General features: G+C 48.4%; 1 protein-coding gene across 3 annotated transcripts in view; it reads right to left on the bottom strand.

Moving 5' to 3' along the window:
- IRX5 (iroquois homeobox 5) overlaps positions 1 to 17,746 on the bottom strand; it is a 28,101-nt gene extending 10,355 nt beyond the window's left edge. The window contains exons 1-3 of one of the 3 annotated variants that reach the window (XM_061594157.1): positions 17,216 to 17,746; positions 14,697 to 15,102; positions 13,668 to 14,426 (exon numbers count right to left, since the gene is read on the bottom strand). In XM_061594157.1, coding sequence (XP_061450141.1) covers positions 13,668 to 14,426; positions 14,697 to 15,102; positions 17,216 to 17,470 — 1,420 coding nt within the window. In that variant the 5' untranslated portion in view covers positions 17,471 to 17,746. Of the gene's footprint in view, positions 1 to 13,091; positions 14,427 to 14,696; positions 15,103 to 15,985; positions 16,235 to 17,215 lie in introns of those variants that run through there. The other 2 variants (XM_061594156.1, XM_061594155.1) reach the window with 2 other exon arrangements.
- Positions 17,747 to 18,245: the final 499 nt, after the last annotated feature.

Below are 18,245 nucleotides of genomic sequence, written 5' to 3'. Positions count from 1 at the left end.
TGCAGGGTAAAAGCCTGCTTTCTTAGGTAAAGGCACTCACATGCTGGCACACTTGCATTTCAACATCTGCTGTTACTCTGCTGATGTGGTGTTGCTTTAAACTAAATTAAGCAACACAAACACACACAGCCAACACCTCAAAGGTAGGCATGTCTTTTCATTGGGGCCGGAGCTGAGAACGAAGCAAGCAAACGAGGACCGCGAGAGTTCAAGGTGCACGGAGAATCCCTGCAACATTCTGTGGGCAGCGAACCTCCTTAAGCAGACCCCTTGGCAGAGAATGCTAAGCGTCCTCATCACAAGTAAAAACCCAGCGTGACTAGCCGGGCTTCATCCCAGGAAAGCGTGCGCGGTGACGGGATCGTAGCCTTAAGTACCGACTCCGCTCCAGCGCTGCAGCCCAATGGGATTGTTTTGCTCAGGTGGCTGGGGCACCCTCCCCATTCTTTGGAAACGTGGCCGTGGGTTCGAGCTGTGTGTGAATCCCCCGCTGAAGAGTGACCTCTGGTTTCCAGGGAAACGTCTTGAACCTCGTCCCTAAATTAACCAAACTTCGAGACAATTGTGCGCTTCTTGCGTTCTCCTCTCCATCTCTTACGTTTTCCGGATTGCTGCCTATGTCTCAGAGTGGCGAAATTGGGAATGGGGAGACTGAGTAAGCCTTTATGCATTTGAATCCTTGGTAAAGATTACACCTTCCCTGCAAATTAGTCAGACAGAGACTTTAAGCTTTAAAATAAGAAATAACTACTTTATTCTGGAAATACATACTTGATAGGAAAGAGTTTTACATCTAGCTAACTAGCTAAATTGGAGATGCAAACACTAAGCCTAGTGTTTGCCCTCATGCTTGGAGAAGAGGGAGAGACAAAGAGAAGATGTCTGCTCTCCCTCTCAAGAGAAAGAAGGAGGAAGGAGATGTGGTCAACATCCTATGTATATCAGTCTAGCAGGAAGGGAGAGATAACAGGAGATCAAAGGATAGGTATTAGCCTAGCAATCAGGAGGTCTCCTCTCTAGCTACCCTTTTTAACCCTATGCAGCCTCAACCCACAAGTTGGAGTTGAACCACATATTCCACCAGCCTAGAGGCTGGAAGCTCATTGCCGGCAGGGACCTGCCTCTTTGCAGCCCAGGAAGTTCTGCAAAGCAACCTGTACGGTGAGTAATCATTCAGGGAAAGGAGGATCTCAACAGAAGGAGAAAGTGCTCGCATTCGGCATCCCGGTGGGCATCTTCGTAGGGATCCTTTCTTCCCTTGTGGCCAACGTTTCGTTTATTACCAGAGAGACTTCAGGGTTATACTGGAAAATCAAAAGTACCATCGAGGCAACGTTACTATTTTCTCAGCCTCGCCTCTCTTTTGCAGTGGAGTGATAATATTCCAGGCTTTCCTTGCGGGATTGTCCCTAGGGGCTTGCTGGGACCACTGATATGAAATGCTTTGAAACATGCTAAGGCTGCCATCGGATGTACACACGTATCTAGGAGTGAGGCCCATTGAACTCAACGGGACTTACTGCTGAGCGGGCTTGTATAGGATTCTGCTGCAAATCACACAATAACGCTAAAAGTCATGATCCGGCCCAAGTGAAGCGCTTTTTGTTCCGCGCTGATTTCAGAAGGAAGAAAGTGAATTAAGCATGCACGGAATTGACCCATGAATCTTAAAGCTGCTTTAGAAGTTTTGACTGGATTGTGTCCTAAGGGTTGTTTTGGGGTGTTTTTAATCATCACAATACGTGTTTAAGACCAGTAAATGGATGCAACTGGGTTGTGGATCAAGCTACAATTCTCTTTCAATCACGCCCACCAGCTCACAGCGCTTACTAACGTAATAGCACAACCTTAAGCATATAAAAATCAAAGGTTGCCCTCCTGACAAAATCGACAGTTGCCCAATGCCCTTGTTAAAAAGTCTCAAAACAGTGGCAAGCTTTCGGGTTTCCCAGGACTCTCCAGCAAGCAAGATGTTGCGCACAAGAAAGTCACAAAATAGTAACACCTTGCCTGTTAAAGGGTCCTGAAGAAAGCGAAAGCTTGCCATGTGTTGGGACAAATGTTTGGCCCTAATAAAGACGTTGCACGATTAAGTGGGAAACTCAACAGTAATTCACTGGAATTAAACCTGCTGTGGATGTTAATAATGCTTGCCGTTGTTTTACAAATTACAAACCAGCTCTTTTCCACCAGGCCCTTTCCCTCTGATTCAGGCCGCTTGTCTCTCTTCTGATGAGTTACACAAAAAGTGCCTTTCTTTCAGAAAGACTTGCTTCCAAGTCAGCGACACGATCCACTTCAATCTCATTCATTGGCGGGGGGGGGAGAGAGATGGGGGCAGATTTTAATCACCTTCTAGGACTCTACAACTGAAATCCCTGTGCTTTATCCACCGGACAGCACTTTGCATAATTGATCTGCCCAATATTATTATGAAGAACTGGGAAGGAGATATATATTACACGTAATTGTGATTAACCAAACAGAGGTTTTTCTTATTACAGTATTTTACTAGCAAAACGTTTCGGCTTCATCAGCTTCTACCATCCAAATGCTGCTACTAAAGTGGGAATTTAGAGCTTTGAGGATGGAAAGCTCAGAGGGGCTTCATTTACAGAAGCTAAGAGATGCTGGTGCTGTCCTCCAGGTTAAGGCCATGCTGTGTCAATGTGTCCAGAGAGTATATCCAAAAGTTCCCCCTCTTAGTCAATACACATTTATACATACACACCCATATGCACAGATAAATAGATATTGTGTGTGTGTGTTTGGTTAGCGTGCTGTATCCCTCTACAAACCTTTCCTTCCTTCCTTCCTTCCTTCCTTCCTTCCCAGGCCAATCATTCCCTGGTTCTGACCAGGCTTTTTTATTTTCAGTTTCCATCTCGGAGAGGTCAGCGGCTGCAGGAATTTTAACTCTACAGTCAGCCATCTGTCAGTTACAAGTGGCTTTGTGTAGGGGGGGGCAAACACTAGAATACGCTTTCTTGGGGGGGGGAGAAAGAGAAAAGTAGCGTGCCCGCAGCCTTCCAGCTCCACTCCAAAGGAAACAGCTGGGCTGAATTGCTAGCACCCAAAATTAATTAAGAGCTCCGTTCGTGGGGATTTGATGATTCAATTAAAAAAAACCACCAGGCTCTCTTCTTCTCCTCTGTGGCTGCAATGATCCACTTCACTCTCACGCGTTCTCGCCCTCTTCCGGGGGGGGGGAGAATCTATGTCCCTAGACTGGAGAGATCACCGACTGCCGTGAGAATAGCCGGGAGGGGGGTTCGAGATGGTACCTACAGTTCGCGCAAACAGTAAATTCAAAAGTGCGCCCTGTTTACAAATGGGAGGGTCCTTCTTCCTTTTCAAAATGATGATGGAGGCACAGAGGGAGGAAAGAGAAAAGAAATGGCTCATTCTGTCGATAACATATTGGTCATTTGGAAAAACAAGCGATTCTGGGATTGTGGGGGGGGAGAAAGGGGAGGGTGTAAGAGACGCTTCTGCTCCTTGCTAAGTCCACGTGGCCTCATACAGGTCGTGTTTAAAAAAAACACGGGGGGGGAGTTGGGCGGTTGGAAGTGGGAGGTCACTGCTGTCCCTTTACACGCCGTGAACCGAATTCAATTCGGCTCTGCGGACGCCTCGTTTTGACGGCGAGGGGAGTGCGCGCGCGCGCGCGGTTCTCTCGCGGTTGGTTAATTCGGACCAAAAGTGCGTTTGGCTCTGGTCTCCTCGGCCGGCTGCGTAATCAAAGCGCCATTAACAACGCGGCCCGCTTGTTGGGTTCACTCAGTTTAAAAACAAGCAAGCAAACAAACCACGCCCTCCTCCCTGCTCGGCGACTGCAGTTGCTGTTCCCCTCCTCAAACGGACAGAGGACTTTCACGAGGTTTTGGAGTGTCTTGCAACCTAGAAACTGTAGAATGGAAACTCTCTACTCCTTTACCCCAGGAAAACGTTCGGGGGGGGGGGGAGAGGGATAACTCGCTGCAGCCGCCCCATGCCTTTGAAGGCTGGAAAGAGATGCCCCAGATCCTTTTACTCACCATGGGATTTCTTTGTTTCTCTTCATTTTCCCCAAAAGCTTTTGACTTCAGTAAAAACAAAAACATGTCCCATGCTTCTGAACCCAGATCAGCTCAACCTCGGAGCAAGGGTGCTTAACGCGCTTTCATACTAGGAATCGCTTAAAGCTGCTGAAGCCTTAGATCTCTGTAACACCCTTTCCTAATTCTGTTTACTCTCCGGGCAAACTCTTCCTGTTTTGTTTTTTCGCCAACCCAGTAAGTAATGCGTGAATAAGACAATTTGGAGACTGCGGGACCATATTTTATTTATATTGCCTTGCTCTAGAGTAGGAAATGTATTCCCACAGAGGCACCGGTCGACAAGGACCTGAAGCCAGCGAGCGGATGATTTTTGCCGACAGCAGAGTTCCATCCTGAACTGAGGTCTGTCGTGCGTAAAAACGGGGCCTGAAATCGGTTAGTCTCAATCCTCCGAATCCGAATGATCTTTTATTTTCACTATAGCATCGTATGGACTACATGGAAAGGAAAACCAGGTCCCAATTTTGCCACGCCCACATCACGGTGGAGTGAATGAGAAATACGCATTCATCAAAAGCTGAGAAAGCTCTGCCTGGTGATCATTTCAAATTCAGATCCCGTTTTGGAACCGGGTGTACACGTTTGTGGGAATCCGGAGGTTAACCTTTTGGGGTTCAATCCAGAACAGCAAGTGTGTCTCTGTTTTAAGTATCCTACAGAGGAGAGAAGATCGAAGGCGTCAAGAGGGACCACCCTGTCAAGATGCTGAAGGTGTTCTATTTCGCGCTTATTTGGAGATCCAGGCTCCTTTTCCCTTCCTCAGATCCCCCTCCTCCATATACGCAGACAATTCAAGGCTTTTAGGAACGGAATGAAGGCCTAGGGCGGGTGTCCATGTATGGGCTTCAGTGGGTTCCTGAACCGAGTGAAAAAAAAAACACCCAATTTCCAATGCAAATAGAATAAATGGTATTGATTTCTTTATTTATGTGGGTATAGAGCGTTCATAAGAGAAAAATTAACTCATTTGAAATGTGGTGTTGGAGGAGAGCTTTGTGCATACCATGGACAGTGAAAAAGACAAATAATTGGGTCTTAGAACAAATTAAACAAGAACTGTCACTAGAAGCTAAAATGATGAAACTGAGGTTATCATTCTCTGGACATATAATGAGAAGACACGATTCACTAGAAAAGACAATAATGCTGGGAAAAACAGAAGGGAGTAAAAAAAGAGGAAGACCAAACAAGAGATGGATTGATTCCATAAAGGAAGCCACATACCTGAACTTACAAGATCTGAACAGGGTGGTTTACAACAGATGCTACTGGAGGTCGCTGATTCATAGGGTCGCCATAAGTCGTAATAGGCTTGAAGGCACATAACACACACAGAGCTTTCATCAGTTTCTCAGAGGGGTCCCTGACCCCCCCAAAAGGTGACGAACCACGGGCATAAGGGGCTCTTGGACCGCACTCACTCTCCATGACGGATAGATCCATGCAGATCTATGCTAGGCGTGTTTACTTGGAAATAAATCTTACTGAGTTCAATGGGACTTGGGCCTAATGAGTATACTGAAGTGGACAGAGAGAGTTTGGGATGTGAAAGTGGGTAAGGGAGGGGGTTGGGTTCAAATCCCAACCCACAGCCCTGAAGCTCACTTGATCCTCCTTTGGGCCAGTCTCTTTCTCTCTCAGTCGAACCTACGTCACAGGGTTGTTGTGAGGCAGGGGAGAGACCATCTGCTCCGAGGGATATTTTTTAAATATAAATAAATAAATGGTGCCGATACTAGGATTGTGGCTCCATCCTGTCCACATTTTCTCGGAAGTGATTCCCTCTGATCTCAAGAGGGCTTTCCCCCAAGTAAGCATGTACGGGATCGCAGCCGTTTAAATATATGTTAAACATGACGCTCACTCTATTTATCTTGCCCGGGAGGGAACTAAAATACCGGCTTACCTCCCAATCCTGTCCACATTTACTTGGAAGTAAATCCCATTGAGTCCAGTAGGATTAATTCTCAGGTAAGTATGCCTACAGGACGGAAGGTTTGCGTCGCAGTCCCCCAAACACTTTTCCCGGAGTAAGTCCATCTGAACTCAGTGGGACTTATTTCTGAGCAGACCTGCATGGGAGTGCGTTGCTCAGAGTGTTTGCAAAGCGCAAACTGGATCTGACATCAAGAGGAGTTTAAAAATCCCTTTGGATTAACTTTCCTTGTTAGGGATCTCTTCGTTGCAGGTGGTTTAAATGATCGTAAACGCCGAGGAAATGTTAGACAATAGAGTCCTATTCTTGGGTGGAAAAGTTTCCCTTTCAAAGGGAAAAACAAAAAACCTACCAAAAGAATCACTTCATCATTTTTGTCTTTTCATCACCAATTAAGCCTCAGCCTGGGTCCACTCCCTTTTAATCCGGAGGGTTGGGTCTCTCTATAGAGCGGATCTGCTCTTCGAGGACTGCCCCGCTTTAGCCAATGCCTGGAGTCTCAAAGAGAGTCAGTTAAACCGAAGTAGATGGATTTACATTCGCTCCTCCTCCTTTGCTGGAAAGTCTTACCATTTGGAACCGGCTTCCTGAAACGTTTCTAGGGCCACTCCCTCCCCCCGCCTTCCTCTGCGATTCACCTCCGAGTAAACACAGAGACCTAGAAGGATTTCGGGTTAACTGGTTTGCGGATTAGCTTCCAAAACCGTGGCCCTTCCGAAGTTGTTGGGCTACATTTCCCACCATCCCAGCCCATTGGTCGTTTTGGAAGAGGCTGATGGGAGCTGGAGTCCAGCCACATCGGGACGGCAGCCGCGTCTTCAGCCCTCCTTTAAAGCCTGCATTGGTGGGAATGTGGACAGAACCTTAAAGTCAAGGCCTGATCGGAGTCTTGCTTTCAGTGCTCAGACTCAGACTTCGGAAGCGTGAAGGACAGAGCGCCTTTGAGCATGTGCAAAGGGTTCTTTCCTTCGGCTGGGAAAAGAAGGCCGCTGGGATAGAGGGTGGGGTTGCAAACAGGCTTCTGCTGATGAGGTTCGCTCTGACCGCATTGGCAAGGATCGACCCTTGCTGTGAAGGCCTTTGGCAGATTAGTAGCCAGGAGGCTTTTTACCTGAATCCCGTGGGACAGCAGGAGATGGAGAAACAGGGTGGCGATTTCTTAGCTCGCAATGGGTCCCCCTCGACTCGTACTGACGTTAGTTATGAGACTTTGCACATTAAGCAATCCCCCTACTAAGCTTGCAGCTCGGGGCTCCGATCCCGACACTGCCATCCGAAACACGCAGACTATGGAGTAAGCCCTGTCGAACAGGATGGGCTTTTCTCCCGTGTAAACATTTATCTGATTGCACTCTAAAGCCCACGTCTGACTGTCCTTCCCCCTCCCCTCCCGCCTCCGAAATGTTCAATCAATCTGAAGCCCTCTTTACAGAAGAGTGCGAACCATTGAACCATCGGGACTAACTTCCGAGTAAACGTGCATGGGCTCGAGTCGAACGTCCCAGTGCATTTCAGTTATCCTCAAGAAAAGACATACAAGATCTCAGCCGCCCTAAGAAATGTCCAAAGACATTTCCATCCGCATGGTGGTAGCTTTCCATTTGAGACCGCGATCGTCCGCGCGCTTACTCGAGAGTAAAACTCACTGGACACAGCGGGTCTAATTTCAGAGTCAACCTTCCTAGGATCCGCCTGCCTGTGTTTAACTCATCGGCTCCTTTCAACGGATGCCGCTTGCAAATCAACCGGTTTGAGGATCGCCATTTCTTTCCCCCGGAGAGCAAAGCCCTTCACTCTGGCTCCGTTTACAGACCCTTGAAAGCCCCCTCCCGTCGGACCAGAAAACGGACTTGTAAGTGGAGCTCCTTTGACTTCGGTTTATATGCAACCGACTTCCAAAAGGGCGCTTGGAAACTCAGGCAATAGTGGAGGATGCATCAGAAGCAGAGCTGAGACCTTCCTTAAAGTTTCTGGAACTTGTAGCTGGGGACAAGTCTCTCCTTCCCCTCCCCCCCAACATCATCTTCATCACTTTGATCCGAATGCAAATTCCCCTGAAAGGGAAGATGGGCGGGAATCTGTTTTTAATCGCCTTGCATTCGAAACGCAAAATTGCTTCATTACCTCCGAGTTCGCAGCAGCCTCTGACCCCCGATTTCTGAACTGTGTTTTCTTTTACACAACCGTAGCCTAACCGGTTTTTCTAGGGGGTTGCTTTGTTTTGTTGGGTGGGTTGCCTTGTCTTCTCTTCACGCTTCCTAAAAACGTGCTCTAAAATATAAACGTCTGCAGAGTTCAGGAGCGAAGCAAGAAGCAATCGGGGAAGGTATTAAGAGACAGAAGGATGTTTGGTCTGAAGTAACTGGTATAATTATTTTTTAATAATAGTAGTATTTCTATACTATTACTACTACTACTACTAACGACCTATTGATTCCGCTGACATGACAGTTCCGGGATGCTCGCACTCAAACCGTTTGAAAAAGAAATGCGCTTTGATTTACACGTCGTGATTTTAATCTGCAAAGCAGTGATCTGGCTGCTCGGAGGGGCTGATTAGTCCTGGCGCACCCCGATCCCTTCCCCCCCCTCTGCCCTGAGTTTTCGGAGGAGTCCTTCATCTCCGGAGGAGCTGAGCCGGAGCAGAGCTAGTAATTTAAACGCTATCCTGGGCAGATTTCTTCAGAAGGGCGCGTGAGTTCAGCGGGCTTACTTCCACGCTCTTGAGCGGGTTTGGGGGTGCAGCTTGAGACTGTGCTCCTCCCTAAAGGCACTCTGAGAACAGTAAGGCTTCTTTTCAAGTAATGTGTTTGCACAGGTTTAAATTGATCCGAAGCAGGTTTACTTGCATGTCCCATTGTTCTCAGTAGGATTTACTCCGGGGTAGAGAAGGCGGCCTAATGTCCCGCCGAGGTCCTCAGAAATAGTACTATCTGGAAGTGAGTCCCGTAGATGGCAAGGCCACCTTGCCTTCACCATCTGTAGCTGTGCTTTATGCCATTGGCGCCTTTGAGAGTTCTCAGCCTATCCTGAAAACATGGATTTCCATCCACTTGTCACCAGAACTTGTCTCACTCGTTTCCGGCACCCCTCCCTTTCCAAACGCAGGGTCCTCGGTCCCAGACGTTCAGTATGATTTGCTCCCCATTTGAGGGAATACCTGTAGCTGGGAGGGACAACCCCAAACTTTGTCGTCAAGTAAAGCTTTCTCTCTACCGAAATGCAAGCATGTATGAATGAAGACATCTGCTGAAAGAAAACCAGGATAGCTTCACACGCTCTGGAGAATTTCTAATTGGTCAGTAATGCACACGTTATACCTTCTTGCGAGTTTTCTCCTTCGAACGTTCGAGATGTTTCAGAAAGGCGCGACCCCTTTTGAAATTGAGAAAGTGAGCGTCCTTCCTGCCAATAAACTTCTTTGCGGGATAAGCGGGCGCGCGCACACGCAAGCCCACCCATCATTAACCGTCTTATTGTCTGATGAAAGAGCAGGTCTTTTCACAACCTTCCCTAAGGTCAAAACTCGTTGGACTTAACTAGGTTTTACCGTTACAATTCGGAAGCAATTTTCACTGAAATCAATGGGAATGACGTCCCCTTTCAAGGTTTGATCCCAACAGTCCTGTAGGAAAGAAAATTATATCGGCATGGAAGAGTCTGCGTTTCAAATATTGGGGAGAAGGGTCTACCAAAAAGATTCATCTGGTTCTCTATATAAGATTTTCAGAAGTTTCCTCTTTTGAAAACGGCACACACAAATACATTTCGAAATGAAATGATTATTATGTATGTAAAATCCCCCCCCCAAGCATTCAGGTCCCGGAAAAGTTCCTAAGGGTTGCATGAGAGTAAGCTTCACTAAGAGAGACGCATTCAAATAAGTGAACTTTAGTCATGTCCATAGTTTCAACCGGTCTACTCTGAGTGTGGCGAACCTTGGATACTACTCTACTCTCCAAATCTTTTTAGGCCTTTAAGATTAGACCCCCCCCCCAAAAAATGGCTTGAGATTAAAATTGTAAATGTGCTTAGGGTGTGAGTGTCAATGCTAACCATCACCATAACATTGTTTTTGCAGTCATTATAAAAAAGACTTGCGTTTTCCTCCGAGATAGTATGTATATATCTGAGACAAATATATAATAGCTACACATTCATTTAAGATTGCACCTGGAGAGGGATGTTTTTCCCCCCTACTGAATTCATTCTCTAAAGAAAACTCAAGATCAGCCTTAACTAGGGAGAAGCAAGGCGATCGGCTGAGGAGCTGTAACAACTTGAAGGAAATTGATTAACTCCCTTAGGAATTTATACATCAAACGAAAGCCCTATGGAGACAGCTGACAGGTCAATTCAATATCATTCTTATTATATAATGAACCAAGGTTGGCAATTTTTAAAAAGTTACTAACCTTATATTCTGGGTATGTGTGCGCGTATGTTCTCCCACACACGCAACGCTCAAGAGACAGGGAAAGTTTTGGAGTTATTAAAAATAACAGTAAATATAGCAGCTGTTTCATGACTGTCCAATAGCTGCTTGCTGAAAATAGTCAAAAGTTTAGTTTTTGTTTTATTTTTTTCCATAAAAACCGCTTTTGCTTTTTTAGAATGTCGGGGAGTTAAACATTCTGTTTATATCTGAAACGCCCTGTCGGAAATGAAATATTGGAAAGGCCATTTCTATCAGGTCAATAGATTTCATTGAACTCAACTAAGGTCAACGTGCCATTCGCTAGAACATAACCCAACTTTCTCTTTCTTTAAATGATGAAAGTAAGTTCAACAGAGTTGATTTGGGGGAGACCCCACCCAATCACAGTTGAGGCGAGCGACTTGATTTTTAAATTTTTAAATACTGGAAACGGACTCTGAGATGAAAGATTAACAATCTATTTAACAGAAGCTGCAGCCTCTCTAAAATGCACGATAATTCATCGCCATCCGTTCAAACCAACGGCTTTTATTTGCAAGTAAATCTCTTTAGGATCACCATGTTCAAAGTAGCAATCGAGTCAACCGTTAAGATTCAACTTAATTTACCTCCTAGGAAGTGGGTTCAAGGCTAGAATCCCAACTAATTTTCAAACAGGAAAAAATAGGAAACAAGAGACCCCCTACTGCATTGTGAGTTTTGCCATTAATTTATTATTATTATTAGCAGCGTTCTCTAAGTACCCAATCCCACCCACCCCCATTAATGGACGAAATATTGTTAGGGATTTTTAAAATTTCCCTTTCTCTTTAATTTAAAACCCCACGTCCCTGAAACCTGAAAGTAAATTTGAGACCCGCCCCCAAAATAATGCTGGGGGGGGGAGAGAGAGAAAGAGACCCTAAAATTAAGTCAAAACGCTAAGGGGTTAAATTTCCTGAGCGCAAAATGATTTAGCAAATCGGAAATCCATCTTTCTTTGGATTCCCTCCCCCCCTTCCCTTCAAGCTGCCTGTGGATGTGCTCGATTTTTAGAAGCGCTTCATTGCTCTCCCTCCGCCCCCTTTTAAACTCACCCAACTTCCAGAGATGAGCGCAGTGTTTGAAATTCGGTACAAGTGTGACACCTACCTGTGAATTTGGGAAGCAATCCAAGAGCGATCCTTCTCAACCCTTCATTTGTACGTGCTAATCTCCGCACAGGCAACCCCCCCCCCCAATTGCTTTTGCAAAACAGAGTCGCCAACAGAGGAAATACAGTAGTTTAAAACTAAACTTGAAGGGAGCAATGCAAGGAACTATTTCTGTACGTGTGTGTGTATACACAAACACACACATATACACATACACACACATATACACTTACACAGAGAGAGAGTATATGTATATATATATATTTCCCCAGTGTATTATCTCTTAATATGAACTCCCCCGTCCCTCTCCGTAATAACTCTGCAGGCGTTTGAAACAGCAATAAGAGATAAATCTGGCATAAAATCGAACTCATTAGCAAAGTTCACAAGCTGACTGCTTTGCATAAAGCCCGACACTGATTGAAAGTAATTAGGTTAAGGGACGGTCCGCTGTAGCCATCCATCGCTTTTTTGTCTTAGTTCCATAGTAAACCAGAATCGCCTCCTGTATCCACCGCGCGCCCCTCCCCAAATGCTGCAAGCCACAAGCTATTTACTTCCCGAGTCGACCGTTAGCATTCATGGCCCTGGGTCTCCAGAGGACGATGCGGAGGAGAGGGGGTTGAAGATGGCAAGCTGACATATTCAGCTGCTTTCTGCTGAATCAGAGCAGGGGTCCAGCTCGCTCAGGGCGAGGCCAAGGTCTCTCGGCCAGGGATCTTTCCCAGTTCTGCTGCCTCAGAGGCTTTTAACCGGAGATCCAAGGGACAGAAGATTGGGGCCTTCTGCATGCTTAATGAATGATCTGGCCACTCACCCCAGGCCAGAGTCGAACGCCCAGTTCTTTCCCTCCCCCCAAACGAAATGAACAAGCGCGCATTCGATCCTGGATGCCAGCGCTTCGCGGATCCGTTCACCAGTCAATCAACTGTACAGATTTCACTGCATCTCCACCCCCGCCTCATCCCTGCGTACTTTCCCCTTCTCCTCGACCACACCACCCCTTACCAAATCCATCAGTTTAAAATTAGAGGCTTTGCCCAAATCGCCTGCGTTCAGAAAAAAATCTCTCACTTGGAAAAGTTATTTCCGGCTAAATGGTTAGCATGAATCTTTCGGCTTTTTTTCAAAAAAAAAAAATGGGGCGCGGAGGAATTAATGTACTTTAAATATTTTTTTGTTAGGGATGTTTCCCCAACATTTCCCTTCCATTGCTTCCACTTTGCCAGCAAAAACTGATTTTTTTTTTAAACCAGCTCTATGCTTTAAGTACTGACATTTGACAAAGGGCATCTGCGTTTCTGCAACTAATCACGTGGTTTGACTTGGCGCCCCCCCTCCCCAAATCAGAAAGTTGTTCAGGTCGAGTAATAATATAACTACTAATCATCATTCAATAGGCATAAAAATTTAATTTAAACTTGTATATATATATATTTTAAAACTATGAAACAATTTGGAAAAAGACACAGAAATGTGTATATATATATATATTCGTATTTATATTCATATTTATATTCATATTTATATTACCAAAAAGACCAACATTAATGGCTGTACAGGCGGTTGGATTTCATAATTTACTTCAAAGATATTGTGTTACCGATTTAAATATAAAAAAGAGCTACATTAAATATACAGAATAACATTTCATACAAATTACTTCTGCTTCCTCCCCCGTTATGTGTGGGTATCTTTTTTTCTCTCTTTGCATCCTGAAGTTTTATTTTAAGACTTTTTTTTTTACTCCTAGGAGCTGTTTACTTTCTGCTTTCTCCAATAAATTCTAACATTAACTGTGGAAATTGGAGTGGTTTGGGTTTTTTCCCTCTCTTCCTTCCTCTCCCTAAGGCAGCAGTGCTTCTTCTTCGTTGGCTTGGTAAACAACTGCCAAAATCAAGTCTGGATTGGTTGCAAATAAATTAAAATCAACAGCAATAAAAAAAAACCCGGAAGAAATGAACCACGTTTCTTTTTGTTAAAGGGAAGTCCCATGATGGATTCTGTGAAAAGAGGTTTAAGGTGGATTTAAGAAACTCAAGATTAAATATGGGACGTACCTTTCTTCAGTTCGTAAGGCGAGTCTTTGCTAAGATCAAACTGGGATTGGCTTCTGAGGATTTTACTTTCTTTAGCCAAGGCTTCCGCTCTGTTCAAAAGAGTCTGGTTTAATCCGTTAAAATGGGGGCTGGCGCTGCCCGCCGTTGCCGCGTTGCTGGAGAGGTGTCCGAAAGAGCTGTAGTTCGTGTAACCCGGGTAAAAGGGGCTAGTGGTGTAATAGAGCGGCCGCGAGAGGACCGAGGCGCCGTTGGGGAAAGGACAGTGCGTGGAGGACGGCGACCGCGCCGTCGGGGATTGAGCCGACCCAGCTCCGGCTAAACTCGGAGCCTGCGGAGTCGCCTCTCCGCTGCCCTCCTTGGCTTTGTCCGCTGAGGTGGCGATCTCCGCCAAGGACCACAGTTTAGGCTTAGAAAGGGACCCGGGGCCGGCCGCCGCCACCTGCGGGGGCGCCGGAGGGGAATGGATCACCGATGTGCCGTTGCTGGAAGGCAGGACGGGGTGCAGGTCCGTCGAAGGGGGTCTGTACTGGGCTGGTGGAGGATGAGGAGGCTGGGAATCCTCGCCACCGGCCGGGTGCAGCTGCTGCGGGTGGTGCGCTTGGAGCAGGCGACGGCCTGTAGGCAGGCAGTGGGCCAAAGGCGGCGAGGCCCCGGGGACTCCTGTGGACAGCGCCTCCTCCGGGGCTTCCTTACAATCCGAGTCGCTCAAGGCGCCGTCGGCCTCCTTGCCGGACGCGGCGCCCTTCTGGTCTGCAGCACCTGAGGGAAAGGCCAGAGGGAGAGCACACACAGGCTTTGAGGCTTCTCCGGGCTCCCCCGCTCGCCCTCATCCAAAGGGACCCCCTCCCCTTCCTGGAGGGTGCCGACCAAAAACCATCACTAGCTGGTATGGCTGGGAACCCCCAGGACCCCAAGAGGGATTCCTCTGTAGGCCTCCTCAACCACCACCACCCTTAGACCTACCGATCTCCCGTCGCCCTAGACGGACGAGGGCCTCCATCCCCTCTCCTTTCCCATCCTCCTGCTTACTGATCTCCGCCGCCTCCAACGCTGCCTTCTCCTCGAGCTTCTGCGGCTCCTCCTCGTCGTTTTTCTCCAGGTCGATGTTTTCTTCTTCCTCCTCGTCTTCGCTCCGGTTCCGGGGCGTCCAGGTCATCTTGTTCTCCTTCTTGAGGCGCCGCCGGGCGTTGGCGAACCAGGTGGAGACCTGCGTGAGGGTCATCTTGGTGATGATGGCCAGCATGATCTTCTCGCCTTTGGTTGGGTAAGGGTTTTTCCGGTGCTCGTTCAGCCAGGCCTTGAGAGTGGCCGTGGCATCCCGGGTGGCGTTCTTCCGGTAGGCCGGGTCGCCGTAGGGGTAGGATCCCAAGGGAGCCGCGTAAGGGTGGTAGCCCAAAGAGCCGGCCATGCCAGGGGTGTGGTCGTAGGGCGAGCCCTGGAGAAAGGGAGAAGGAAAGAGGCAGAAGCGTTGCCCGAGGTGAGCAAATCGTGCTGGAAATACGCACCTTGGAGGAAATCAAACCATCTCCTCCCCGTTGAGGGCCCCTGCGTGGGAAAGAAATCTCAATGTTGTCCCAGGGTTGGACACAATTTGTGGGTCTCTTCTCTCTCCCCCCCGTCCTCCACAACAGGCTGGGCCTAGAAGTTGGAGTGCCACCAAACCTACGTTGGTGGCGGGGGATCCCAATGAATCCTTTCCAGGCTCAACACGCGTTGCCCACAAACGTCTGAATGCAACCGGAAAGTGGATCCCACCCTCCCTCTTCTATCTATACCAAATTATCCAGCTATAAACAGTAACAAATTACGCCTCCGCCTCCTCCCCTTCTAATTCAATGCTTCTTAAAAAAACCCCACGCTCTCACACACCCCTCCTCCCCCTCTTTCTACTTGGAAACATGACAGTGTCTAAACAGAAACAAGCTCACCCTCCCTCCGGGTTTTTTTTTTTTAATCCTCCAGACAAGCTTGATTGGGCGTTAAATCGAAATATTCGGAGTCAACTCGATTTCAGGCCCAGCCTCTCCAAGAGGCCTAAATCGCCTCCTTTAAAAAGCTGACTTATTTAGACAGGAAATGTAACTAGAAAAATCATATTAAGTCTGAGAGGGGAACCCTTGTCATCTTTGCTTTCTTCAGTTTCGGAGAGAGACAAATTAATGGGGAGGATTGTTTTATTCTTCCTTTAAAAATAAATGAACCACTGATGGTGTTTCTTTGACAGAACTTCTACCCCGATGTTCTCAGGGTGTTGCGTTTTGTCACAGAATATTGGGGACGGGGCAGGTAATTAAAAACAACACTGAAAACTTTTGTACCTGACCCTTTACGGATGGTGATGCTGTCTGTCAGTCGGCTTGCTGAGATGGAATGATAGCTCTGCAATATTTGGGAAGCCTACTTAGGACGGCGATGGCAAGGGGCCGAAGGTGCTCTTCTGAACTGGCAGCCAAACTGATGGGCATCTAAACGGCTTGATTTGACTTGGATTAAAACAAGACAGGAGGGCGGGCGGGAAGGGTGGCCCTGGAGAATATATTCATTTGTATGTGTATATACACAAACGCACACATATACACCTTTACTGCCAGTCTAGCAGGCACGTCTAAATTAAAAGGAAAAGGAAGAAACTCAAAGCCTTGATCGTCGTAGCACCTTCAAGATCAAAGCTGCAGCCCTAATCACACGCTGCCCGGGAGTCCCTCGCCGGGGTTGACTTCCGAGTAAACACTCTTGCGAGATCTCGGGCACCCTTTCGGAGCAACCCGGCGTGATTTACGCCGACTTAAAACAAGCGCCGAGAAACCTGGCGCTGCCCGACTGCAATCTGGTGCAGGCTTCCTTGGGATCAAGCCCCTCATTCGTAAAGCACGCATCAGATTGCACTGCAAGCTCCGCTGAGGGTGGGAGGTAATTACACCCGAGTAAACCAGCACCGAGGGTGGCTCTGCCCCGCTGCAGCCTCGCGCCGGCTGTCTTAGGCTGCAATCCAATGCACACTAAAGTCCCGTTGAACCCAGTGAAGCTTACTTCTGCGTAGACATGTATTGGATTGCACTGCCTGTGGAGTGAAGGTCCCCTTGCTCTCTGCGGAGGACTCCCTTTGGCAATCAACGCGTGCGAGACAGGAACGGACAGCAACTGATTTTATTTTGAGAGAATGCGGGAGGCTAATTATCCACCCATTGGGAGACCGCGGACACTGACGGCAGCCCTCCTTTCTTTCTTTCCTCGAATGACTCCCCTGGTGCCCATCCCGGACTGCTTTTCATCTTTTTCTTGCCCTGCTGGTTTCGCCTTTAGCCAAGCTGCCCCTCCAAAATAAAAATAAGTAAAGGACACTCAAGCAGCTAGCCCTCTGCGTCTTTCCAAAACTCCCAAACACCCCTCAACGAGACTTGGCCCCGGAGCTCCATCCCTCTAAGAAACCCTCCCCACCCCCTCCTCCTTCTCCTCCTTCCCCCATCTGCCCCGATCCAGCCTCCCCGTTTCCTACTTTTCCGCCGGCGGGGGACAGAGGGGGAGAGCGACCCGTGCGTTTCCCTTACCACGTAAGAGGAGAAGGCGGCCGCCGCGGCCGCCGCGGCCGCTGGGTCAGCGCTGTACTGGAGGTGGGAGTTGTAACCCGGCGAAGGAGCGCTAAAGGCGGTGGAGCCGGCGTAAGGAGAAAAAGCCGAGCCGGACGACGATCTGCCCAGCTCATCCGTCCTGGGGCCGGAGATCACACTGGTGCTGTACGCCGGGCAGGAATAGAGAGCCAAGGAAGCCGACGGCTGGTACAAATAACCCTGAGGATACGACATGGCCAAGGGCAGGCATACACCCGCCAGCCAGCGAGCGCGGCGGCGGAGGCAGCAAGATCCAGCACAGCCGTCGCCCCTGCCACCACTAGGAACTGCGACTGCCCACCAATCCGTGCGCCTGCCAGCCGGCCTGCCTCCCTTCTCCTCTCCTCTCCCGGGGTCGTCGTCGAAGTCTGCCTCCGAGGGCGGTTCTGCAGCCTCCCCAGCGCAGCCGAGCCAAGCTGGACACACTCGAGCCCGCGACTCCTTTTCTTTTTTCCCCCTCTTCTCCCCTCCTCTTCCTCCTCCTCCTCCTCCCCCTCTCCTTCTCCTCTCTTTGCCTCCCTCCTTCGGAGCGAGAAGGGCGCTCGCTCGCTCCCTTTCTCACCCCCCACCCGCTTTCCAAAAGGTCTGGCCAAGGCACGAAGTTCGAAATCGAGGATTCTGACGCCTCCGACGCAGCACGCGAAGCTCCGCCTTCCACGGGTGTTGGCGGAGGGGGGGGAAGGCGGGGGGAGAGAGAGAGAGAGAGAAACGAGGAGGTTGGTTCCTGCTGGGCTTGCCACAACCGACGCCAGCCAGCCAGAAACGCGCTCTTTCCCCAGCTCTTCTCCCTGTCTCAACTGCGCCGGCCTCTGGCTGGCAATCAACAGCCAAGCTGTTTAGCGAAGATCACCTCCAACTTTCTTCATTTGCTAAATACGCCATCAGCGCAATTTCTCTTTTGATTTATAGCAAGGAGCTTTTGCTCTCGCTCTGGCTGCCTGCGCTGGAATGCAAAGGCACTCAGTTGATG

This window comes from Rhineura floridana, chromosome 13 (genome assembly GCF_030035675.1).
Source record: "Rhineura floridana isolate rRhiFlo1 chromosome 13, rRhiFlo1.hap2, whole genome shotgun sequence".
NCBI lineage: Eukaryota > Metazoa > Chordata > Lepidosauria > Squamata > Rhineuridae > Rhineura > Rhineura floridana.
This window is presented reverse-complemented; position numbering and strand designations above follow the sequence as displayed.